This window comes from Gossypium arboreum, chromosome 11 (assembly GCF_025698485.1).
Source record: "Gossypium arboreum isolate Shixiya-1 chromosome 11, ASM2569848v2, whole genome shotgun sequence".
NCBI classification, from domain to species: Eukaryota; Viridiplantae; Streptophyta; class Magnoliopsida; order Malvales; family Malvaceae; genus Gossypium; species Gossypium arboreum.
The window spans coordinates 136,024,290-136,050,402 of NC_069080.1; the positions used below are offsets into that span (position 1 = coordinate 136,024,290).

General features: G+C 30.3%; 3 protein-coding genes across 3 annotated transcripts; all 3 read right to left on the reverse strand.

The window, feature by feature from the left end:
• Positions 1 to 1,261: 1,261 nt before the first annotated feature.
• LOC108471908 (agamous-like MADS-box protein AGL18) lies at positions 1,262 to 5,997 on the reverse strand. Its single transcript, XM_053021456.1, has 6 exons — positions 5,935 to 5,997; positions 5,282 to 5,381; positions 4,571 to 4,612; positions 4,106 to 4,147; positions 3,513 to 3,674; positions 1,262 to 1,414 (listed from the first exon to the last, which is right to left on the reverse strand). The coding sequence occupies exons 1-6, from the start codon at positions 5,970 to 5,972 to the stop codon at positions 1,262 to 1,264; spliced, it is 537 nt and encodes a 178-aa protein (XP_052877416.1). The 5' UTR covers positions 5,973 to 5,997.
• Positions 5,998 to 14,595: 8,598 nt separating this feature from the next.
• On the reverse strand, positions 14,596 to 16,195 carry LOC128283998 (putative disease resistance protein RGA3). Its single transcript, XM_053021457.1, has 2 exons — positions 15,766 to 16,195; positions 14,596 to 15,662 (listed from the first exon to the last, which is right to left on the reverse strand). The coding sequence occupies exons 1-2, from the start codon at positions 16,193 to 16,195 to the stop codon at positions 14,596 to 14,598; spliced, it is 1,497 nt and encodes a 498-aa protein (XP_052877417.1).
• Positions 16,196 to 16,643: 448 nt separating this feature from the next.
• On the reverse strand, positions 16,644 to 22,629 carry LOC108471907 (putative disease resistance RPP13-like protein 1). The gene is made up of 3 exons (XM_017773452.1): positions 22,444 to 22,629; positions 20,005 to 20,607; positions 16,644 to 17,147 (listed from the first exon to the last, which is right to left on the reverse strand). Exons 1-3 carry the CDS (start codon positions 22,627 to 22,629, stop codon positions 16,644 to 16,646), a joined length of 1,293 nt encoding a protein of 430 aa, XP_017628941.1.
• Between the last annotated feature and the right edge of the window lie 3,484 nt (positions 22,630 to 26,113).

Here is a 26,113-nt window from a genome sequence, read left to right on the forward strand (position 1 = left end):
AATATGATTATTGCATATATTGAAATACTCAACTAAAATTGTAACTTAACTTTTTGAAATATGTGAGAGATTATTGAAAGTTTTCATGTATTTCAAGGAACTACAGAAATCTCACATTGTTAAAGAAAGACATTGAGTCCTTATTTATAAGTCATTATATTTCATTGGACTTAGTAAGAATCAATGTAGACTCGTGCACATTTGAGCCTTTTTGTTTTTGGACTTATTTTTTACTAAATTTTTTAGAGTCAAAGAAAAGTGAACTTGTAACACCTATATTTTGCTTGGCTAAATATAACCTAATCGATTGAAGTTATTTTTAGTAAAGTCTAGATTCATTAAACCATCTTTAAATTGTTTTTAACTAATTCAATCAACTTACATTTGCTATATTTAGCCAATGAAATCCCTATAAATACCATGTATGACAACTTACAAAGTTACTAATTAGCTTTCACGTTCTCTTCTAAATTTCCTCTGTATTCTCTTTAGAAAAGCCTTCCTCCCACAATCTCAATTAGGTGTTTATTTGGTTGGCTCTTTAGAAAGCCTTCAAGGATAGTGATATATTATATTGTATATTGTATCTTATCTTATCAGGGGCGAAGCTAGAATAATTTTTAGGGTGGCCGAATGAAATTTTAATTTTTTATAGTCTATATATTTATAATATTTAAGAGGTTAAATCGAATTTTTATGATTTTAGGGGGGCCAAAAGGCAATTTTACTTTTATTAATTTAAAATTTTTTAAAAATTTAGAGAGCCTAAATAGCAATTTTTTATTTTAGGGGGGGCCGAGGCCCATGCCAGCCCCCCTCTAGATCTGCCTCTATATCTTATACTAGTAAATTTACAGATTGTTTGATTGATCGAAGCATTGATTAATTAAGAAATTCAAAACAAGAAAAGAAAATAGAAAAAGAGAACAAAATGATTTACGTGGTTCAGGAATATTCCTTACCTTCATAGGCAAAATCAAAAATGAAATTCACTATTAATGAATGGAGATCACAATAGAATTACATCATAAAATAAAATACCTCATCAAAAATTATCCACGAACTTTGAACAAACTTCTAAATGATCATTGATTGTACACTTTCCACATTTTTAGAAATACCTAGCAACAATAAATAACAAGTGACCAACAACTTTTTTTCAATCTCAAAATGTCATAATCAATAATTTATTTAAAATATCCTAGCATTTTACCAATCATCAATGGAGACCTAAGACAGGTATTTCCCTCCATTCCTTTTGTCAAGATTCGTCGACCAACGACGTTGTGCTGTTGTGCTCATAAGCTGGTATTGCCCTCTTTGGATACCCACCGTTCAAGGCTTTATCGCCCCAAGGTATGTACACCTCCCCGAATGTACCATTTGGCCTTTTATTTGCCACCAATTTCCTACTCTGCTTTATAAATTGCTTGTCATTTAGAGGTTGCTATACCACTTTCTGAGAAACTGAAGCCTTGTACTTCTTTATTGTCAACGCTAAAAGTGGACATAATTAAAAAGGAAAACTTGTTTACTATTGTGTCTGTCTATAGAATATATTGTCCAATAAGGAAATTCTCCATATATATTAATGATGTGAGACTCAAGGCACAATTTTAGACCCATAAATATGATGAGTTCATACTACCTCAAGGCTCAACAACAATATCAAAGGTTAAGCAAATCAAATCAGGATTCGATCAAAAACAAGATTCGAGGATGAATCTTTTTTAGGAAAGAGCGAATGATACATGCATGGATGGAGTGAAATTTATTAAATTCCAATCACCAAAACTGTCAATTTTTAAGTTTAGAAAATCAACAGACTTGCGATGACTTATTGGATGTAATCTCTATATTTAACAAAATAACAACTTTATTCTAATATAAATAATTATCTTGTAATTATATACATACAAACTAACTTAATATTAAATCCGGTATCAATCCTCATATATTTTTGGCTCTTATAATTATCTTTTATATAAATTTTCATGCTTTAGCATATGATAAAAAACTATATTTATTTATAAAGTGCAGGGAGCAAGAATTTCAGCAGTGTTGTTCAATAAAACAATAACAAAGTTTCAAAAATCCTTGATGAAAGAAAAGTCATACATCATATCTAATACTTCGGTGAAATCTGTTAATGTTTACCAAAAGATTGAGCTAACATTAACATCTTATACTGATGTAAAGAAGCAGAAACCTCCATCAGTGTGGAAAAGACATTACTTCATATCGTTGGAAATTCCGAAAGAACAAAACATTGGTATTTTTGATTTTATATTATATGAATTTTTTTATTTAATTACTAAATTTCAATTTGTTACATATAGATACAGTGGGTTTTGTTATTTAATTACTGACACAATCGGTTAGCAGTGAGCAAAATTTGATTCGATTTGAAAAAATAAAAAATTTAAATTTTGAGTTAATTGAATCGAGCAAATTGGTCTCTCCTCAAAAAAATTACAAAATAATTTTTATAATTCAAAATAGTTATAAAATTCAAAATTTATATTTCTAAAAATATAAAAATATTAAAATATATAAAAAATTAAAATATTAAAATTTTTCTAAAATAATAATTTTGGGATCTAATTAATGATTCAAATTTATCATACTCAAGTATCTTATTTTTATTATTAATTTGCTTTGAAATTTTTCCAAGTATATATGGTTTCAGATTTATGTGCTTTAACATGGAATTAGTTATCCTGTAACAATATTTTTATTTGACATGTTTAAATTTTTTTAATTTAACTCGAACAATTTCACTTGAGTCGATTCGATTCGACTCGATTTGAAAAAAATTCAAATTGAGTTAAGATGATAAAATAGGACTTGTGAATTCGATTAACTCAAATTCTTTTCACTCGATTCGATCGAATGCTCTGTTATATGTGCTTGAGAAGAAAATGAAAGAATTGGAAGTTGCTTTCACTTTGAAACAAATCATCAATCCATCATTTACAACTACAAAGGTAATATTCAAATATTTTAAATCATAATTTCAGAAATAAAATTAAAATATTTATAACATTACATTTGTAGAAAAGAAACCTCCTAAAATAAAACAAAAGAAAAATACAATTTCATATTTGATTGTGATTGAAGATGTTTATCTGGAGTCAAAAATAAGAAGACATATCTAAAAGAGCAATATGAAATGATTAATATGATATAAAAATATATTATCATAATATGATATTAAATTTATTAAATTAAATTATGCTATTTTAAAAATATGATATAAAAATATATTATCATAATAGCATATTATTTTCACATAATACTCATAAAAGTCACATTATTTTAATTAATGATTTAAACTGCAATCATTTGAGTCAAGATTCAAATATCAAATTCAAAAAGCATAAAGACTAAAAACGATCAAATTGATGACCAAATTAGAGTACATGAATTAAACCTACAATTTAATGCATAATACAAGGACCAATAGTAAAATTTGACCAAAAGAAAACATGAAATGAAACATGCATACATACATACCCTAAGTGCAAGGAAGTGTCCGAGTGATGGTTGTCATCATCTGATGCACTATTATTATAGTCAGCCTTTGAATTATTTGGTGAATGATCAAGTCTTCTTTCCAGCAATGGATTCAATTCTAGTATTTTTGAGCTCCTTTTTTGTCTCAATTCCTCAACCTTAAAACCACATTCAATAAAAACTTCAAAACCTTAGTATTATATATAAACTAAATTACATTGTTAATCACCCAATTATTGATAAATTTATTTTTTATTACTCAATTATAAAAAAAAGTTACAAAATTATCATGATTTTGTTTTTATTTTCATCCATTGTTAAATGGCTAACTGGAAGACTACGTGGCAGATTTTAAAATTTGCATAATAGCAACTTTAGCCCTCAATATTTATATTTTGTGTCAATTTAGTCTTGATTCTAAAAAAATTAATTCTCAACATTTACACATATGTTTACCCGTATTATATATAAGCTGTCATGTTAGTGAATAATTGAATAATTGGGTGACCAACAATATGTTTACCCTTATATGTATGTAAATGCATATGTGTATGTATGTAGCAGTTGATTATACGTATGATCTACGTACCTGTTTGCGTATATCTTCATTCTCCATTATAGTCTTTTGTTCCTGAAAATATACAAATATTAAACCAGAAATCATTAGTATTAAATGTTAATTACAATCATTTGATTGCTAAACATATATGATTCCTTTATAAGAATACTCTTTCAAAAGTAAATATTTATAATATGATGTGTATATGTAATTTTGTTTTTTAAGTCGAGGTTTTAGAAGATTATATCTCCGGACTTATATTCAGATATATATAATGGATAAATTAAGCATTGGATTGACATACAATGACCTTTTATGTCAAATGTCCGAATCTAGACTTGAATTAAGAATAAGTATTGAATATCGATATATGTTAATATAGATGTGATGAACTTTTTAAAATCGAAAAATAAATATTCAAATTTGTGTCAAACACGTCTATCAAATATAATTACTTTAGAAAAAATTGGATTAGTATAGGGATATATAATGTACCTGTAATCGAGATCTTTTAAGCTGCTCCATTAGAATTTTCTCCTACAACAATAAAACTTCAGTTTCAAGGTCTCACAATTAGGCTCCTATGAAATTATTTTAAATTTGTGTTTGTAGGAGAGTTACTAAATATACTAAAATTATGTTTGTTTGGAGTTAATATTGATTAAAATTAGAGATAAATTATGGATGGAAATATTAATTTATTTCAAATGATGAAGCAGAGCAATTTTAGTAATGTTTGAGGTATTGGATCGGCATATCCGAGGATGATACTTCGAAGATTTCTCTTGGAGAAACTAATCTGTAGCTCAAGTGATACTATATAACCCAATAATTGACCTATATTCAATAGGTTAAGGGTTTGAATCTCACCAAGGGCAAGACGCTCAAGTCGCCTATTGCGGGGTGGTTGTATGTCCAAGGAACAATACCTTCCATTGTTGAGAGATCAGATCGATATCCCCAAAGATGATTTTTCGAAGACTTCTCTTGGAGAAGCCGATCCCCTTCAACAAATAAATTGCTCTACATAACCGTATTCCGTCTTTTAAAATGATTATTTTGTCCCTTGGGATATTCATTAATCTTTTCTGTATTTCTAATATACATGCTATATATATATATTAAAATGATATATATATAATCTACACATAAATATGAGAAGATTAAATATATAAATATAAATTGTAGTAATATTAATGTCAGTACCTTTTGTTGCTTAACTGATGCTATCCCTTCGTTTAATTGATTTTCCAGCTGTTTTAATTCTTTGAAACTCAAATCATCTAGTTCTTTTCCATTAAGCCTCCTGCAAATCACACCTCAAATTTTACCTTATCAATTACTCGTTTATTTATTTATTTTATGCCTTTTTCAAACTACGTGGCTCCGATTCTTTTTTTTATTTTTTACGTGTTAACACTTATTACTCGTATTTTATACATATTCAGATATATGTATAAAGATGTAATTTCACATTTTATTCACCATTTACGTTCAAATCCAAATAACTTAGGCTCAAGATTCATTTCTAACTCATTAGTTATTAATTGTAATTTCTTTCATTTTCCTTACCATTTTTATTGTGAACGATTAATTGAAATGACAAAGATAAAGTTTTGAAGATACGGATATCCTAATGATTTATTTTGAATTTAAACTATTTTCTATAGATTTTATATAAATACATAAATGAAAAGACAAAAACCAAACTAATAATATTATTTGTTACCTTTAAAATAGAAACCCTTTTTAAAGTTACTTTTCAACTAAATTGATCTTTAGTTAAACTCGTGACTTCAACTTAGTTAGATAATTATATATAGTATAATTAACAAACTATAGGATTGAAATTGGCATACATGTATGCTGTGTGTAGCCTTAAATACTCCTCTTTCATGGTGTTCACCTCAATTCCTTGCAACTTCTACTTTTTTAATAAAAAAAATATACACATAATATTAGAAATGTAATTATTATTGTTAATCGAGTCTTAACTCAATTGATATTAATATTATTATATATACAAAGATGACATCATCATATATATATATATATATATATATATATATATATATATATATATCAGCTTGTTGCTCATCGGAAGGGTGTTCTTGAGAATGATCTTCTTCCATCCCTTTGTTATATCTTGAAAGAGTGTGTTCCATGCTACATTCATTAAATGTCATGTTTAAAAAAACAATAAATTAAAAGTAAAATTCTAATTCATTATTAAGGTTTAAGTTTTTTTTTACCTATATTGTTTGGACTTGAGCCGGTCAAATTTATGACAAGTTATTCTTAGCTTATCGTAACTATTTATGTATCATTTTGTTTTAATATGATGAGTATGTGTTGTTGTGTTTTAATATATAGTTTCGTATTTATCATTTTTAAAATATTATATATATAATATACTTGCAAATATTTCTTAACTATAATATGTAAATATAAATTTTAAAATTATTAATTAAGTTCAATAATTTAATGAATGGTTTTATATTATTTTTAAAAGCAATTATATAAAAAGTAGTTAAGAAAGAAAAGAGAAATATTAAAAATTCCTATATAGTAATCAATATTCACCGATACAAGCAGATATTAATTGAAATGAACCAAAACTCAATAAAATTTTAATTGAAGCGAAACTTAAACTATTTTATTCTAGTTAAATAACGGGACGATTCATAACAATTAATACAACCTGTATTAAAACTACCGACTACCATGCTACAAAGCGAAAAGAAAAATAATTGAAATCAATCAAATTACAACTTTATATAAGTTTTATCGACAGTTATAAACCAATACACATTGATATAAGCTGATATTAACTGAAACAAATCAAAACACAATGAATTTTTAACTGAAACGAAACTTAAGCTACTTTATACTAAATCAAATTATTAAGAAAAGAAAAATAATGGAAATCAATCAAATTATAGGTCAACTTACTTTCATGCTTACAAAAAATTTGTTAAAATTAGAAATTAAAAAAACCCAGATTTTGATTATTAAAATCATCTATATATATATATATATATATATATATATATATATATATATAAAAGTATTATAGTATATTATATACCTGGTGCTGGACCATTGATAGACCTTGCCGGTGCTTGAAAAAATAATAACCCCAACCCCTGCATCACATAAAATGGACAATTCTTTAGCTTTCTTCAACAACCCATATATTCAGATTTTCAATCTTTTTTATTTCAATTTTCCCTCTACCCATCTTAAAATTTTCTTCTTTCCTTTACTTTTTTCCGGAAAATTTTTAAAAGAAAAGATAATCCCCAGATTTTTTTTTTCTTAAATTTTGAAAAAAACCAAAGGTTTTTATAACAACAAACAGATCAAAGAAAATAAGGCAAAAAATTTAGGGGATTGTCGAAAGATTCCTTTTTTAAGAGAAAAGAAAATAAGTAAGTAATGTTTATATATAACAAATGTTTTCTTAAATGGAAATGGAAAATGAAATGGAAAAAGAAAATATGTGACCAAAATTAGGGTGAAATCTTGAAAGAGGACAGATTAGATACTATATCTAGCAATTATCCAACAATGGAAACTCTATTTATTATAGGTTTAGTTTTTTTTTTTCTATTTTTCTTAATTTCTCTACTTTTTTACTCTGCTGTTTTTGGCATTTCAACTCAAAATGGATTTTATTTTTGCTTTGGTTTTCTTTTTTTAAATATAAAAAGTGGTTTTAATTATTTATATATTATTAATGTGTTTTAACAATTTTGTAGGTGAATATTAATTTTTTTTTGTGAATTATAATAGGAGGGTAAAACCCTAACAACAATACGACTAGAGCGATTCGAATTTAGGCCACACCTAAGACGTTGAAAACAATTATTTCATGAGGACATATAACACATATTTTTTAAATTCATGGCTAAAATAATAAAAAAAACCTCTTTATTTTATTGTATTCAAATAATAAAAAAAATCATGGTTTTAGTCGTACTAGCCGATGCTGCCGTTCTAGTGTTATAGCGCAACAAGCAACACCCTTTTCCATATTAATGAAAACTTTGGTTTGTACCGTTCGCATTGGCTGGAACATGATACACCCACTGCTGCATGAATAATATTAAAAAATATAAAACTTTTAACTATTTTCTATTAGACTAAATATTTAATTGAAATGTATTGACCAATAAAAAATAGTACACTAGAAACTAAAGTATAACATTTTAATTTTTTCTTGGAGCATACTTTTTCATTTAAAATAAAAAAAATAAAATATAATAAAAAAACCTACTCACCTCGTTATCATAAAAAAATCTTCACTCGCCCTTCAACTTTTTTTATTGAAAAACCCCTCATCCTTCGACTTCTTTTTTTTTTCTTAATTTTGAGTTTATTGAATGATGAATTTTTATTTGTAGAGTTTATTAATCAACATTTTATATAATTGATGGATAATTTTATATTAGAAATTTATTTATAATCATTTATTTGATATTTGTATATTTACATATATAAATATATTAAATATTTTAAAAATATCGATAAATTCGAAATGGAACATAAAATAGACTAGTATCAATACATACCAGTTCTCATAGAAAAGTGGTGTGTCCATTAATGTGTTAATGGCTACCTTGAAAGCAACTATGTGGAATAGTTATATGCTTAGAAATGGGTTAAAGCATGTTGAGTTAGTATTGTGGGTGGCTATAATGTTTGATGCTTTGTTTTCTTTGAATATTATGCTTTGATGCTTTTGACGTGTGCTAATCTTTGAGTTCCATCGTTGGAATATATATAGCTATCTGAATTTTTATGATTTGCTATGCATTGATTGTGGTTGTTTTATTAATAAATTTATGTTTTGGATTGAGAAAAAAAATTAGAAATTCGAAACACAAAAAATGAAGTAGAGAAAGTGAACACAATGATATACGTGGTTCGGAAATATTCCATACATCCATGGGCATAACCAAAAATGAAATTTGCTATTAAAAATTAGAGATTATAATGGAATTACATCATAAAATAAAATACCTCCCCAATAACTATCCACAAACTTTGAATGGATTCATGGTCTGAGAAATTCGGAAAACTAAGATGGACATCTTTGAGATTATACAGAACAATATTTTGGGAACTCTGTTGTCTTACATGTGTTAAATTGAGCTCTCTAATGCCATGTTGTAACGTGTACTGTATCCCTCCATTAATAAACTATTGTAGCGACGTAAAAATTTAGCTTGGTCGCTAATTGTGGCGATTTAGTGAAAACTCGAAAACTGAAGTTTGATTTTTGAAAAAAGGGGAGTCGCCACCGATCCATTTTTTCTAGGTGTGATCAGACACCTATTGTAACGCCCCAATTTTCGGGAATCCTGTGAATGTTGGCATAGGTTTAATTATGTTAGTGGGCCTCTAGAAAGCCCAAACTTAAGATAGAACCCGACAATTTTAGTTAATTTTTGTTCCATAAGAAAAAGGGGGTGCAATTATGAAATAGGACCTATGTGAAAATGTTTGAAAATGATATAGGCTAAATTGAAGTGGCCAAATAAATAGGAGTGCAAAATAGGAGGATTTGCATGACAAACCTCCCATTTTACATGAAGTGGCCAACCATCATGTTGTTGTAGACAAAATGTACACTTGATATCCATAATTTATGGTACAAATTGATACAAATTGATAATAGATTAGGTAAATGTTCCATGATAATGGGTTAGGTAAATGTTTCATGATAATAGGTTAGGTAAATGTTTCATGATAATGGGTTAGGTAAATGTTTCATGATAATGGGTTAGGTAAATGTTTCATGATAAGAATATCATGTCTTTTGTATTAAAGAATTAAATGGATGAAATATGAAGTTTTATTAAAAGAAAAGGGTGAAAAGAACAAAGTTTTGTCCATCTTTGTTCATCATAGCTGAAAGTTAGAGAAGAGAAAGGAGAGGAGAAAGCTCTTGAGTATTCGGTCATTAGGAGGAGGAAAATTGAAGGTAAGTTCTTGGTACCTTGCTTCTATTTTGAGGTTCATGAGTTCTTCTTGATTCTACCTTAACTCTTGAAGTATATTTTGATTTTTAGTTGTGTTGTGAGCATTTGGTCATGAATTAAAATGAAAGAAATGGTTGTTGTTTCATGTTCTTTTGATGAAAAATGGAAGATATGTGAAGTTGAGCCAAACAAATGAGCATGCATGTGCCTTAGATGCTAAAGGGAAAAATCGGCTAAGATGTTGTGCTTTAAAATGATGAAATGGAGATTATGCTTAAGTAAAAATCATAGATATGTGATGATTGATTGGTGATATACATGTTTAAATAACATGCATGCAAGATAGGTGTATGAAAGAGTGATTTGGTAATAAATCTGCTTGGGACAGCAGCAGTAACGTGACTTTGGAAAATCACCATAAATTGTGGGAGATGAATTAGAAGCTGAATAAATTATGTAATTAAAGCTTATTGAGTCTAGTTTCTAATGAAATAAACAAGAACATATTTTGAATTCTGTACAATGAGAAATTTGATTCGTAATGAAGAGTGGTCAGATTAGTCAAACAGTGAAACATGGGAAACTTTGAGAAAAATCTGGTATTGATTGGATAAACCAAAAATTCTGAAAATTTTATGGATAGAAGATATATGAGTCTATTTTAGGAAAATTAACGGAACTTGATTTGGAGTTTCGTAGCTCCAGTTATAAATGATTTAGTGACTGTTGCTCAGGAAGACAGCTTGCAGTGAAATTATGATTATGTGGTAAACATTGACAAAAATTTGTTAATGGGTTGCTTATTGATTTCTTATAAGTTACTATGATCTGTAGGTGTGGTTGGCCGAATATTGTAAGGGGTTAATACATAGTTTGTATTTGAATAGTTAGATTAACGTGTTAGTAATCCAATTGTAGGCGGTTCGTGTGTGGATCTTGTCAAGATATCGTCGCATAAGCAGTGTGTAACTAACACCCTCTTTCTTAGTCTAGATCGGCAAAAGCCAAAAGCGAAATGCCAAAATCGGTATTTTGTAGATTTACTAGTGTGCGAATGCTCGTGAGGTAAATCGATTAATGTTTTTGGTAAGCTGCAATGTTTGGACTGTAAAGTGCATGATTTCTATGCCCTCGATATTTTTGGGCTTAATGGGCCAAAATTGGAATGATGGGCCAACGGGCCCAATTCGGTAAGAACCCTCGGTACGTGATTCTGTTAGTACGTGAAAAGTAGGAATATGCATGAAAAACCCTAAAATAGATAAATTACTGAAATACCTTTAAAAGTGGAAAATTTACAGTTTTACCCCTAGTAGATAAATTACCGAAATACCCCTAGGGTTAAATTGACCTAAATGCATGTTTGACTGTTGTTATTTACTGCATGCCATGTTATTATCTGATGCATGGGACTGGGATATTGACGGAGGAAGTACTGAAAGTGGCTTGTCCACGTACTGGAGGCTTTGCCTCAATTATTGATAATCGGCGACAAAGGTCAAGAATGTGGAGTGTTGAAATTTGGGTGGGTTGAGCTATTCCCACATGGAGTGTATGGCTGGTACGGTGGAGTGTAGTGGTTGGTGGGTTGAGTAGTCTCCCAAATGGGCTTGCATATGTTCTTGATGTTGCATGTATTTTGAAATGGGCCTATGGGCCATACATTATCTGAATAAGGGCTAAGGCCAGTTTATTGTAATACTAGAATAAAACATGAAATAGAAATAATGAATGTATACACATGATATTAAGAGTATGTATGTAAACTATATATAATGTTTGGAGTAATACCTAAGATAGTAAAAAATATAACTAGTAACGATAAAATATTTACATAACATATACATATATATATATATATATATATATATATAATACAATATTAAAAAGGTATATATATATATGTGTATGATAAAATAAATGTATTATTATTAATAATAAATATAATAGGGTAAAAATAAATATATACATAATATACGTAATATAGTACAAAGAATATATATATACATGTACAATATAGTATTTAAAATATATACATAATATTTACATATATATAAAATAAATATTGAAAAATGTATGCACATAAGAAATATATACACCAATAAATAATAATATAAAAAGAAACAAATAATACAAAATATTGGAATGAAATGATGAAAACTACTATATATACATATACACGTATGTAATAATAGTATTAATAACAATAATAAGGATTATATAAAATACATACATGAGATAGCATGAGAAATATAAACATAAATTAGCATATAAAACTAACTAATAGAGTATAGACATATACATATATAATAAAAAATGTATGTACATAATAAAATAAGAAAATGATACATTTATAATAAGTACATGAAAATATCTATACATATATGTAAATAATAACAATAATATTAAAAGTAAGTAATAATAGTGAAAATTATAAGAATAATATGGTATTAAGAGTATAAGAATATAATATTGAGAGTATATATACATGTAATAAAACACACTAATATTAATACTAATAATAAGGATAATATAGAAAATATATATATGAAATAGTACAAAATGTATAACTAATGGTATTGAAATATATACATAATAATAGTATTACAAAGTGTACACATAGCATTAAAATATATACATAATATGGCGATGAAAAATACACACATAATATAGTATTAAAATATTTACATAGCATTTACATATTAGAAATAATAATGTTAAAAGTACCTATTAATAATATTATATAAATATAATAAATAATAATAATAATAATATTAAGTATAGTATAAATAATATTTACATAACAATAATAATAATAAGTAACAATAATAATAATAATATAGAAATTCAGAAAAAGTAAACATAATATAATAATATTAAAATAAAATAATTAAAAAATACTATGAAAATATACACTAATATAATAATAATGATAATCAAATAATATTTAAAATGAAATAAAATAACGAAAATAATACGAAAATAAACTAAAATCTAAAAAAGGACTAAATTTTGAACAAAAACAAAGTTTTGGGGCAATTTTAAAGAGAAATAAAGAAAAAGGATCAAAATGTCACACGCGCATAACCTAGGAGGACTAAAATAGCAAATATTCCTTCCCATTAAAACACAACATATCAATGGGGACTAAATTGAAAAGCGCGACAACTTCCTGGGGCAAATTTTAAAATAAAAAAACTTGATTGCAAAAGCTTGAAAAAGCGGAGGGGTTAAAAGTGTAATTAGCCCCTCCAATGAAAAAACACGCGGATCCTTGGAGTGGGTCGGGTCAACAAACGGGTTAGGCCAAAACGACGTCGTTTTGGGGGCTATAAAAGGGCCAAAATTTGCAAAAAAAAAAAAATCATTTGGTGAGTAGAAGAGAGGGGGAGGGAGATTTTCGGCCAATGGCGATCAACAGTCCAATTCTTTGGACTGTCACGCCATGCTGGCCAGCCACCGTGCAGTGGTGGGGAAAAGGTAATTTTTTTTATGTTTTATAATATTATTTCTTTATTTATTTTTATTTATTTTTATGTATTTACAGATACAGAAGAACTAATTTCGAAAATAAAATGAAAATAAAAATAAAAATAAAAATAAAAAATAAAAAATTCACCTTAGGTTTTAGTTTGATTTGATGCTATTCTACTGCTTTGATGTTTGGAATTATTCTTATATTTACTCTGCTAGTATTTAAAATAAAGAAAAATCCTTTGTATTGATAGAAAAATCCCCCATTTTTTACAAATGATAGATTTCGGCTTTTAAAGCCCATGTTTTTTTTTTCGTTCCTTTTGTTTTTTACTTCCCCCATCATTCGCATGCTTTCTTTTGCTGTTGTGTTTGTTCTTGTTGCAGGTGGTGTTAGACGCGTGGAAGGCCGGTGATTGGCGCCCCGAGCGGTGGTGGCGTGCGTGAAGAGGCTGGTGGCTGAAGGCATGCGGCTAGGGTTTTGCTCTTCTTTGTTTTTGCTGAAAATTAGTTAAAGTTATGGGCCAATTGGGTCTTTAGGGTTTTAATGATTTTGGGCCTATATTGGTCTATTGTAATTGATTTGGTTTGGGTTTATTTTTTTGTAAAAGGCCCGGGCTAATTTGGGCTTCTACAACTATCACGTAAAAGACTTGTTCTTCTGAAAAACCATTGGTTAATAGTACTAGGAAATGTCAAACATTTTTAACTAAAATCCCATTCTCATATACCAAAATAGCTTAGAAATTAGAAGATGCAAATGAAAACAGAACATTCAATTTGCTGAATAAATGTTGCAGAGAATTGACTAACCGCTTTACTAAATCAAATAAGCTGAAGCAGATGAGTTGAAGTTCTCCACTATTTTTCGCCAATATAGCCTTCAATGGCTGCAAAAATTGAATACAAAATATGTAAGACTGATTTCTGTTGTCATGTTGTTCATGACGACAATCAGATATATAAAAAAAAGCTATGAAATTTATAAATGTTTAAAATGCGTTTCACACCTGTGGTTTGAGTGTGGAGAAATCGATACCAGATTTTGCTGCTTAAATTTCAACCTAATTCCCTCGGGATGACTATTTTAAAATTAATTGTAACATAAGGTATGTGGGAAATCTTGGACCACTCTCGTCCTTTACCCCTACTGCACCCTTCTTTTAGCGACGGGCAATTGGAAATATATAGCTCCTCAAGCGAGAGAAGCATATCATTTTCTGAAAGAGAGGCGAGCTTAGGACAATCATGGATGTGCAATTTTTGAAGAGAAGTGAGGTGTTGTAAGCCCTTGGAGCACATGAATTCCAAATTTTCAAATCTACAGATGCTAATATCGGTGAGAGAAGGAGGCAGCATTATTCCTATCGTTTCTTCTGGAAATGACACCACACGTGAGCATCCTTCACTGCTGATGGTGAGTTGTTGAAGGGAGGTGAGTCTGTTAAATCCCCATTCAACAAGTGATGTATAAATTTTGGGTGCTTTTGAGATTGCAAGTGATGTGAGATTGGTAGGGAAACCCTCTTCTGGAAAGGATATGTCAGCCGAACACTCCGACACAGATAAATTTTGAAAGGAGGTGAAGTTGTTGATGCACTTGGGAAGGGCTCTAAAATTTTCACACTCCTCAATAGTGAGAACTCTGAGATTTGTGATGGGCAACCCACTTTCTTCAAATGAAACCAGATTTGGACACAAAATTAATTGAATCTCCTGAAGATGGCTGAGCTTGTCTAATCCCATCGGTAAAGATTTAATATTTTCAGCACCCCAAATACGAATGCTTTCGAGATCAGTGGTTTCAAGGAAGTTTTGGGCTATGCATTCATACACCGGACAATAATGAATAAGAAGCTGTTTAAGCATTACGGGTAACTTGGCATTTAAAAATAAGCTACTTAGCTTTGAACACCTTTCAATCTGGAGATGTTGAAACCGATTGCATATATCGCCCTTTGATGATAACCATATTAGAGATGGACAGCTTGTTATATATAAGCGCTCAAGAAGACAAGTGCTGCTACTCATACTCTTATTATTATTTTCTTTTTCATCAACCAAATATTGCAAATTCACACAATTCACAATCCCCAGCTCTTTTAAAGCAGGAGGAAAGTTACTCTCTGCAAAACAAACCAAGCCTAGACAGTTTTGAAGTTGTTATTCTCGTAATGAATGGGAAAGCATGTAAGACTTTTGGTGGTCTGTTGAGCCTTTCACAATTACCTATTACCAGAGATTCAACACCTGGAATCTTGTTAAGTTGCAATATCTCCTCCTCTGTTTCCAAAGAGACCAATTGCGGACAATCCGAAATCGTGATGAAACGATGCCCAACTATGCTTATCCCATTTTGAGATAAAGATCCCAACTCCTTCAAACCAGAGATCTTGAATGTTTCAGAGTTTGCAAATCTCAACATTATCCTCTCTGCTGAAATATTAAACTTTGAAATATTTGAAAGAGACACATATTTCAAAAAGGGAACCTTTTGTGCAGACAAAGAACCTTCATCCACCAATTCTTCACACCCTTTAACCCATAATTCACACAGCAAGGGAAAACTTGAAATTGAAACTACTAGTCTCTTACACTCATAGATTTTAAGTGTCTGCAAGGATTGAAGGATGGCAACCTTCCCAACAACAGAGGACATTCTCTGATTGAAAGAAAATGAAGGCCGGGGAATTTTGATACTTGCTCATCATCTTCACATAGGTCCCACTCCTCCCAATTCAGCATATTGCGAAAACACAGAGACTCTAATGATGCAAAAGCATTTGATTGATTTCTCTAAACAACTCAGCACCAATCTTGTGTACTTGATCCAAACCACTAATTGAAAGATATTTTAACAACAACAACCTTCCAATCGATGGTAGAGATTTTCAATTTTTACAGTCGTGAAGCTCCAATGACAACATATTCTTGAAGGAAGAATCTGCAATCCAAGTAGAGAATTTTGCACCACCATAATTCTAAATGAAGAGTTGCTCAAGCTTTTTCGAAGGGTGAAGAGAGTCTAACACCCATTCTTCAACTTCTTTTTTCCTTGTATCTTTCTTAAAGTTCCGACTCCATTCCAATACCAATCGATCAATCCCCTACTTCTCATTTAACTTGGCTTCCCTTGCATCTTCACCATTAACGTTCTCCAACCCAGAAAGACAAAAATCACCTTTGAGATTTGACAAATATTTCAATTCTCTGATACTATGTCCTTCACCTTCCCCTATGATAAAATTTGATAACCTTTGAAGATTCGTTAGCTTATCAATTCTAAAAGGAATCCTTTCTATTAAGTAGGCACCTTTGATATCAAGATAATGCAAGTTCACAAGATTTCCCATCTTTGAAGGTAACCTTTGAAGTTTGGAACAATCTTCTGATAATAAAGTTACCAAATGATAAAGAGTGAACAAAGAATCAAGTAGCCATTTGATTTGGGTGTGAGAAAAATTTAAGTAGCGAAGATGTTTTAAATTTTCAAAAACATCAGGCAACTCAATGATGGCATACCCACTCAAAGAAAGCACCCTTAAGTAGCCAAGTTTTGGCAACAAATCAACCAAAACATCATTAGTTAAATAAGGCCTACAGAGTGACATCTGCAAAGGTAAAAAAGTACGTAAAGAATTCTATAACACCCCTAACCCGTATCCGCTGCCAGAACAGGGTTTTGGAGCATTACTACCATTTACAGATCACTAAAAAAAATTTAATTACTTACCGATTCAATGCATCATATAAATAAATATATTACCATTCAATCAACAGTTTGACACTTGTATAAGCATCAAACAGTAACATTGTTAGTATACTTGCACATATCTCATATAAATTCAACATTGATATATCTATTTTCTCGACATATCGCACTTGAGTTTAATAATAGTCTCAACTTACATAATTTCCTTGTATCAACATATCAAAGATAATCATATATGTACATGTCATGAAACATATCATGCTCTTACCGTTTCTTCATAAGCATATATTATTCGTTTCATTATATCAATATTTCATGCTCCATCATTTCCATATATTTTATGTATATTTATTCCGGTAATAGCTTATATCAAACTTAACATAAATTATATTCCATGTACTTATACTTATTTCGTTTATCTATCTTCATAATTATTCATAAAACCATTCGTCATCTGATACATATTACCTGAATATCAATTGTTCAACAGATGTTAGAGCGTCTCCCATCCACGGTCTTATTTATCTTTGACATGATGCCATAGTGTCTTTCAACTATGGTCTTACTCATTTTCTGTCATTAATCCGATATCTTTTCTTTTCCACGATCAAGTCTCATATTTGAGTCGTCCGGATCTTTATAAATAAATTTGATCATCATTTTCATTCATTTCATATTCTAATGCATTTAATTAATGCTCTAGGCAAAATTACCATTTTGCCCCTAAACTTTTAATTAATGATGATTTCGTCCTTAGGGTCAGGAAAATAAAATTCTTACAATTTAATCCTTATTTCCAGCTATTATTCTCATATATATTGATAACAGTCCATGAATTCTATAAAATATCAGAATTTTCCATAATTTTAACACTTTTCAATTTAATCCCTAAAACATGTTTTCCCCCGATCTTGAACTAAATTAATAATTTCATTCAATTTTGTAATTTAAATAATAAAATAATCCATTTCATGCAATTTGGTCATTTCTAAAATTTTTAAAAAATTACCCATAAAGTTTTACTTTTATTCAATTTAGTCCCTAAGCCTAAAATATGCAAATTAGTCATGCTTAATGAATATTCATATATGTTTTCCTCCTTCTCCTCTCCATTCCACATCCTTGATGTATGTAGCACACTTGTAAGTAACATTATCTATAATCTTTATTATTTACTTTTATGAATATTCAAGCTGTCCATCTGTGTCATAGTCACTAAATTATTTATATCTGGAGCTATAGGACTCCAAATTAAGATCCACTAATTTTCCCTGAAACTAGACTCATATATATTCTTACCTTTAAAGTTTCAGAATTTTTGGTTTAGTCAATAAGTACAGTTTATTCTTTAAAATTACCCCTATTCTGCTGTCTGACAGTTGTGACCCCTCTTCACTAAAAATTAATTATCTCCTTGTACAGAATTCGAATGATGTTCATATTTGTTTCTATTGAAAATAGACTCATTCAGGATTATAAAAATATAAATTTAAGCCCCAAATTATTTTTATCCAATTTTTTATGATTTTAAAAATTCAGAACAGGGGAATCCGAAATCATTCTGACCTTGTCTCACAAAATTCATCATATCTCATGATTTAGAATTCCATTGCTTACATAATTTATTCTATATGAAACTAGACTTAATAAGATTTAATTTCATATTTTATTCATCCTATAATTAGATTTCTACAATTTTGGATGATTTTTTAAAGTTAGACTACTGCTGCTGTCCAAAACTGTTTTAGTACAAGATATTAATTACCATGTTATAACATCCTTATTTTCTTTTGCTACACCATTTCTCATCACTTTCTCTTATTCTTTCTTCACTAACATATCAAGAACATAGGACCTTATGTAAGAAAACTCTACTATAACATTATTTCCATGCTTTATCAATAATAACAAACTTAAAAACATATTGAAATCTTGATGTACTTACCTTTTCTTATTGACTTCAATCTTTAACTTGATTTTTCTCTCTCCTCCAACTTCAATTTCTTGAATCCAACTTGATATTATTGTTCCCCATCATCTCCTTGCTATCTTTCTCTCTTGATGGCTATGGAAATTCTTTCAATTTTTAGGTGAAAATAATAAATTTTTGGTGGAAGGACTAAATTGTAAAGAAAGTAAACTTCTTTTCTTCTTCTTATCTTACGTTAGTTTGCATGGGAAAGGAAATGTGTTGATAATTCTTCATCTTTCCTTCCTTTTATACTAAATAAATAATAATATAATAATAATAAACATCTCATAAAATATTAATAAAATAATATTTATCTAATTAATTAATTTAAAATACATCAACATAATCATTACATTCTAGAATTCTCTCTCTTACTAATTGACCATTTTGCCCTTCATGATTTTTAGAATTCCATCCTTGAGTCATCTCTTAATTTGGTAAAATTGAGATTTAGTCCCTCATAATTTTTTTACCTATTCAATTTGGTCCTAATTTATCAATTTTTCTTGGTTTCTAGATCATTCCACCCTTAAAATATTTGCACCATTAGTCCTTCAAATTTTTTATATTTACACTTCAACCCCTTAAATTTTGAGTATTTACTCTTGTGCAACAAGACTTTTCTCATCTTTGCAATTTAGTCATTTCTTGAATTAATATATCGTAATATACTTCTCAATATTGACGTCACTCAAAAATTCCCTTTTTGTCACTTTATTTCCTTATTTTACTATATCATGGATAATATTTTACTGTAAAAATTTTCGGGGTATTACAAATTCACTTGATCAAATGCTTCAAACTTCTTCACTGTGTCATAGTTGCTGATAATATAAGAAGAATGTCGAGTGCGATTTGAGAACTTTTTTTGCATATTACCCTCCAGTTTGGAGCATATGTCTCCTGCAACTACTTGAGCTAAATCATTGATAAGGTCGTGCATTACAAATCGGGGCTCATCTTTACTGGATATCTGAAAAAATGACCTCGACACTAGATCTCGAAAATATTGATTTCCAATATCTTTAACTTGAGGCATAGCTTTTTGTTGCAAGAGACCTTCTGCTTTCCATAACAAGATAATTTCTTCTTCTTCAAATTCATAATCTTTAGGAAGTATGGAGCAATATGCAAAACATCGTTTCAAGTATGACGGAAGATGATGGTAGCTTAATCGCAAAGCTGGAATTATGCCACACTGCTCTTCTCGTAAGTTCCATATCTCACTCTCATATATTCTTCCCCATTCTCGATAATATTTAACTGTGCGTAGCAAGCTTCCAATAGCTTTTGCAGCCAAAGGTAAGCCACTGCACCTTCTAATAATTTTCTCTCCAATTTCTTTGAACTGGCGATGCCCATTGAAATTTCTTGCTTTCAATGCATGCTGAGTAAATATGGATAAACAATCATCATCGGATAGTTTATCCAAATGAAAAGCTTTGAGCGGATCCACAATAGATGAAACAATTTGAAGACGAGTGGTTACAATGATAGTGGTCCCTGCTCCAAACGGAGACCTTAAGATGGTCCAATCATTATAATTCTCGTTCCAAATGTCATCTAAAACAAGCAAGAATCTTTTTCTAGACAACTTCTTCTTCAACTTAACTTGAAGTAAATTCAAGGTTTTTTTTTTATTAAAATGACCCTAATAAATTAATTAAGTACTAAAATGACCCACATTTTTAATTAAATAATAAAATAACTCAAAATTACAGTAAAAGTTGGTGGAGCCAAATTATATGGCGCCACCAATTTGCCACGTCAGCAAGGAGCATAAAAAAATAATTTTTTGGTGAAGCCATGTAGAATAGCACAACCTATATAAAATACAAGGGAAATACAACAAAATCTAAAAAATTGGGGGCCTTGAAAACAATTTCCCCTTTGTCTGGTGGAGCCATTTTAAATGGCGCCACCAGATATGCGCTGACACCTGACACCCTTATGTTGATTTTATCCTTTTTACCTTTTTTTTTTTAAGTTTTGTCTTTTTTTATTCTTTTCTTATTTTAAGTTTTATTTTTTTAACTTTCAACTTTTCTTAATTTTAAAAATTTTAAATGTATATTTTAAATTTATTTATTTTATTTATTATTAATTTTAAATTTTAAATATATATTTTGTCTTTATCCTTATTTTATTTATTTATTTATTATTAATTTTAAATTTTAAAATTTAAATGTTGTCTTTATCCTTATTTATTTTATTTATTTTTATTCTTAATTTTAAATATATATTTTTGAAATTATTTTGTAAAGTTTAAATATTATTTATTAAATATTAAATATATATTTTAATAATACAAAACATTTAAATATTTAAAGATATGACTTTTCAAATTTATTATTAGTTTTATAATATTTTAAATGTTTATTTTAAAATTTAAAATTTAAAATTTAGTTTTAAATATTAAATATATTTTATTTATTTTATTATTAATTTTAAAAACATGAAATGTGTATTTGAAGTATTGTATAATATATTTTTAATCCTTTTTTTTAAGTTTTAAATATATATTTTAAAAAATTTAAAATTTAAAATATTATTTTTAAGTGTTAAATATAATTTTTAATAATATAAGACATTTAAATATTTAAAGATATGACCTTTCAAATTTATTATTAATTTTATAATATTTTATAATAAATAAATAAAATAAATAAGGATAAAGACAAAATATATATTTAAAATTTAAAATTAATAATAAAATAAATAAATAAATTTAAAATATACATTTAAATTTTTTAAAATTAAGAAAAGTTAAAAGTTAAAAAAGAAAAGAATAAAAGAAAAGAAAACTTACAAAAAAAATAAAAAAATAAAAAAGGACAAAATCAACATAATGGTGTCAGCGTGTTAGTGCATATCTGGTAACGCCGTTTAAAATGGCTTCACCTGAAAAAGGAGAAATTGTTTAAAGGCCCCCAATTTTTCAGATTTTGTAGTATTTCCTTTGTATTTTATTCAGGTGGCGCTATTCTACATGGCTCCACCAAAAAATTATTTTTTTATGCTCCTTACTGACGTGGCAAGTTGGTGATGCCATATAATTTGGCTCCACCAACTTTTACTGTAGATTTTGAGTTATTTTAGTATTTAATTAAAAAAAATGAGTTATTTTGATACTTAATTAATTTATTAGGGTCATTTTAATAAAAAAGCCTAAATCCAAGTTACTGTAATCACATGACTCAGAAGTGATTGACTATAAAATTACCTTTGTTATAGCAATTGTATCAAAATTATCAGAAACACATACCCAGGCCTTGAGATCAAAAGACTGGTTGATGGTGGCATAATTATAAACAAGCTGAGCAAGAGTTGTTTTACCCATCCCTCCCATGCCGACGATGGAAAGGACTGAAACTCCATTGGAGGTATCGCCTTTGAGCAACTCAATCATTTCTATCTTCTCCTTGTGTCTACCGACATACTCCACAGCTCTATCCACTACGGAAATTGGTTGCAGCCTTGGTTGCTTTCCCTTGGAGGTTGGAGCTTGAGACAATATGTCATTCAACCTCAAACTACTTGTAGCGACGTAAAAATTTTGCTTTGGTCGCTAGTTAAAGTGACTTATTGGAAATTTGAAAACTGACTTTCGGTTTTAAAAAGAAAGGGAGTCGCCACCAATCATTTTTCCTAGATGTGATCGGACACCTAATAAATCCTTTTCTTTTGAAAGAAAATTTATTTTTTAAATAAAAAGAAGGCCGAGTTTAGGTCTACGTCAAACATCAAAGTAAAGTTGGGTTCGGGAGTCGGTTACGTGTGAGGAAGGTATTACCACCCTCGCGACGCCCAAAATTGGTATCTTTATTAAACACGTGTTGTCTTGATTTTCAAAAATACGAATTCAATTTGACATTTAATCGTGATCCAATTGAAATTTTGTTTTCAAAAAATCATGCATTTGCATAATGTTGTAAATATTTTTCTAACTTGTTTTATCTTTTGCTTTTCAGCTCTAAGTTTTTATAGTTTTAGTTTCGTAGTTTTAAAATAAGATGAAAGGTTTGTGAGTTTCTCCCCACACACCGTGCACTTGCATTTTGCATAACATGAGCTCTATACCCGGGCTCAGACACCATCCCTAAACGTCTATTTTCCTCCCCAAAACCCTTACTACCAAGCACCACCTCCTTCCTACCCCATATACGCCACGAACAACCAAAGACCTGTCGCCACATTCCCACAAAACACTGTACCCATTCAAAGCCAACCCAGAAACGAACCAAGACCAGTAAGGCCCAATCCCAAAAGACCACAATTTACTCCTATCCCTGTGTCGTATGGGGAATTGTACCCAAAACTTTTGGAGAAACAATTGATATCTCCCCATTATATGGCACCCTTAAAACCCCCGTACCCGAAATGGTACGATCCTAATGCTAGTTGTGTATACCATGCTGGAAACCAGGGTCATTCTACGGAGAATTGCCTTACCTTTAAGAGGAGAGTTCAAGGACTCATTGATGCGGGCATCCTGCAATTCGATAGTGCTAGTAATGCAACTGGGATCCCATTCCCTGACCATGCTGAAGGGAATGTGAACGCGGTAACAGAGGAGGGTAAGTGGCAAACAAAAAGATGTGTTTCTGAAGTAAGGACGCCTCTGCAGAAAGTCTGGGAGGTATTGGTTGAGAATGGATTACTCTGTCGCACCAATAAAATTCTCGGAGAAGGAGGTTAAGGTTTTTGTAATTTCCATGGTCTTGAAGGGCATAACATTCAATCCTGTGAAGAATTTAGAAAATTATTACAAGACATGATGGATAATAAGGAGATTGGATCTTTAATAAAAGGGAAGAGGCCGATGAAGGAGAAGTATGCACCTCTGACAATCAATCGTTAGGTCTCCCGTATAGCGCCGATCGACCATTTGTAATTTATTACGATGCAAGGAAGGAACTGGTGAAACTAAAGATGATCATTGAAGTACCATCTCCTTTCCCTTACAAGGACGACAATGCGATACCGTGGAAATACGACATCAACATTGTCACACCTGAAGGTGAAAAATCTGAAGCCATAACTGGAGATGTTGGGGAGGTAGGCCATTTTACCCGCAACGTGCAGTGTTATTCTAAAGAGATTGAGCCGATAAAGAAGAACAGTGACTAGAAGCAAAAAGGAAAGGCAGTGATGTATGAGGCCGAAGTCGAGTAGGAAACTCCACCCGTGCAAGAAACTAAAAAGCCTGTGGATGAGGAGGAAGCACAGGAGTTCTTGAAATTTATCAAGCACAGTGAATACAATGTGGTGGAACAATTGAATAAGCAACCAGCACGAATCTCAGTTTTATCTCTACTGTTAAATTCAGAGCCACACCGTAACGCTTTGCTGAATGTGTTAAATCAAGCTTACGTAGCAAACAACATATCTGTTGAGAAGCTTGATAGGTGGGAGAATAATCTGAACGTTGACAATTTCATCTCTTTTAGTGATGATAAGATACCGCCAAACGGTAGAGGCTCAGTGAAAGCACTGCATATTACGACTCGCTGTAAGGGCTACATAATACCAAACGTGCTCATCGATAATGGGTCGACACTCAATGTCATGCCTTTGGCCACGCTTTCCAGAATTTCGATGGATCTATCCTATTTAAGGCCTTATCATTCCATAGTAAGGGCATTCGATGGGACAAGACGTGAAGTCATGGGAAAGTTTGAGATCCCTCTAGAAGTGGGTCCCTACATTTATAATGCTGAGTTCTAGGTCATGGACATCACACCCTCGTATAACTGCCTTTTGGGAAGGTCTTGGATCCATTCTGTTGGAGTAGTTCCGTCCTCTCTCCATCAAAAAGTGAAGTTTATCATGGATGGCTATTTGGTCACTGTCAAGGGAGAAGAAGACATTATCGCATCTATATCTGCCGATGCACCATACCTGAAAGTGAGTAAAGATGCAATAGAATGTTCCTTCCGATCATTTGAGTTTGTCAATGCCACTTTTGTCGCTGAGGGAAACATAATTCTGGTGCCAAAACTGTCAAGAAATACCAGATTGGGCGTTAAGATGACTGTGGGAAAAGGAGCCCGAGCAAGGAAAGGTTTGGGAATGTATCTGCAAGGAATAGTCCGGGCTCTAAAGCCAGTGCACCATAAGGCCCGATACGATTTGGGGTTCCAGCCAAACATGTGACAAAGAAGAAAACAGTTGCAGAAAGATCGAGAAAGGAAAATTGCAAGAGTCTTAGGCTGAGAATTAGAATGGGAGCCCATAACGTGCCCTCCTTTGTCAAAAACATTTACATCTGTAGGAATGATATACCCAGGGCAAGATAATCCAAAAAGTACACTGGTATTAATTGAAAGGGGTCTTCAGAATGTCAGTATAAATGTCATTGACAAATGAAGTGATGCAATTAAAGATGTTTCAACAATACGCCATTGTCCTCCTGGTTTCATATTGAATAATTGGACTGCTATGGATCTCCTTGTAGTTTCTAAGTCTCTTCCAAAGTAATGCTCAATGTTAACACTCTTCTTTTTGTGTGTCCCTAAGTAATATTAGGGATTCTTTTGTAAGAGCTTATGATTTGCTCTTTATCATTTAAATGAACATTAATGAAGATGTATTTTGTCATGGTCTTTTCATTCTCATAATTTTTCCTTTTCTCACAGCCTGTCATTGCATATATCTCACATCATGCCATTATAATTGTTACTTTCAGGTGCTCAGATATCAACGATATGAACAAACCCGTTACAAATCTTAAAATCGATTTCGAGAAGGCTATTTGTTTAAGAGAGTTCGAAGCAGAGGAAAATGTTGAAGACTATGTCTCGTCTCCTGACTTGCTAAGAATGGTAGAATAAGAAGATAAACAGATTCTACCTCATTAAGAATCTGTTGAGATAGTAAACTTGGGAAATGAA

Excerpts from the sequence above, each read along its gene's own strand:
- LOC108471908 (XM_053021456.1), bottom strand. The coding sequence starts at position 5,972 with ATGAAAGAGGAGTATTTAAGGCTACACACAGCATACAT. Across the intron at positions 4,148-4,570 it reads TTAAAAGATCTCGATTACAG|GAACAAAAGACTATAATGGA; the intron begins GTACATTATATA and ends GTATATTTTCAG. Across the intron at positions 1,415-3,512 it reads CTTCCTTGCACTTAGGGTAT|AGTAGGAAATTGGTGGCAAA; the intron begins GTATGTATGCAT and ends TTTATAAAGCAG.
- LOC128283998 (XM_053021457.1), bottom strand. The coding sequence starts at position 16,195 with ATGTCCTCTGTTGTTGGGAAGGTTGCCATCCTTCAATCCTTGCAGACA. Across the intron at positions 15,663-15,765 it reads TGTTGAATCTCTGGTAATAG|AGAGTAACTTTCCTCCTGCT; the intron begins GTAATTGTGAAA and ends TTTGTTTTGCAG.
- LOC108471907 (XM_017773452.1), bottom strand. The coding sequence starts at position 22,629 with ATGATTGAGTTGCTCAAAGGCGATACCTCCAATGGAGTTTCAGTCCTT. Across the intron at positions 20,608-22,443 it reads ATACAATTGCTATAACAAAG|CATGCATTGAAAGCAAGAAA; the intron begins GTAATTTTATAG and ends ATATTTACTCAG. Across the intron at positions 17,148-20,004 it reads AGTTTGAAGCATTTGATCAA|ATGTCACTCTGTAGGCCTTA; the intron begins GTGAATTTGTAA and ends TTACCTTTGCAG.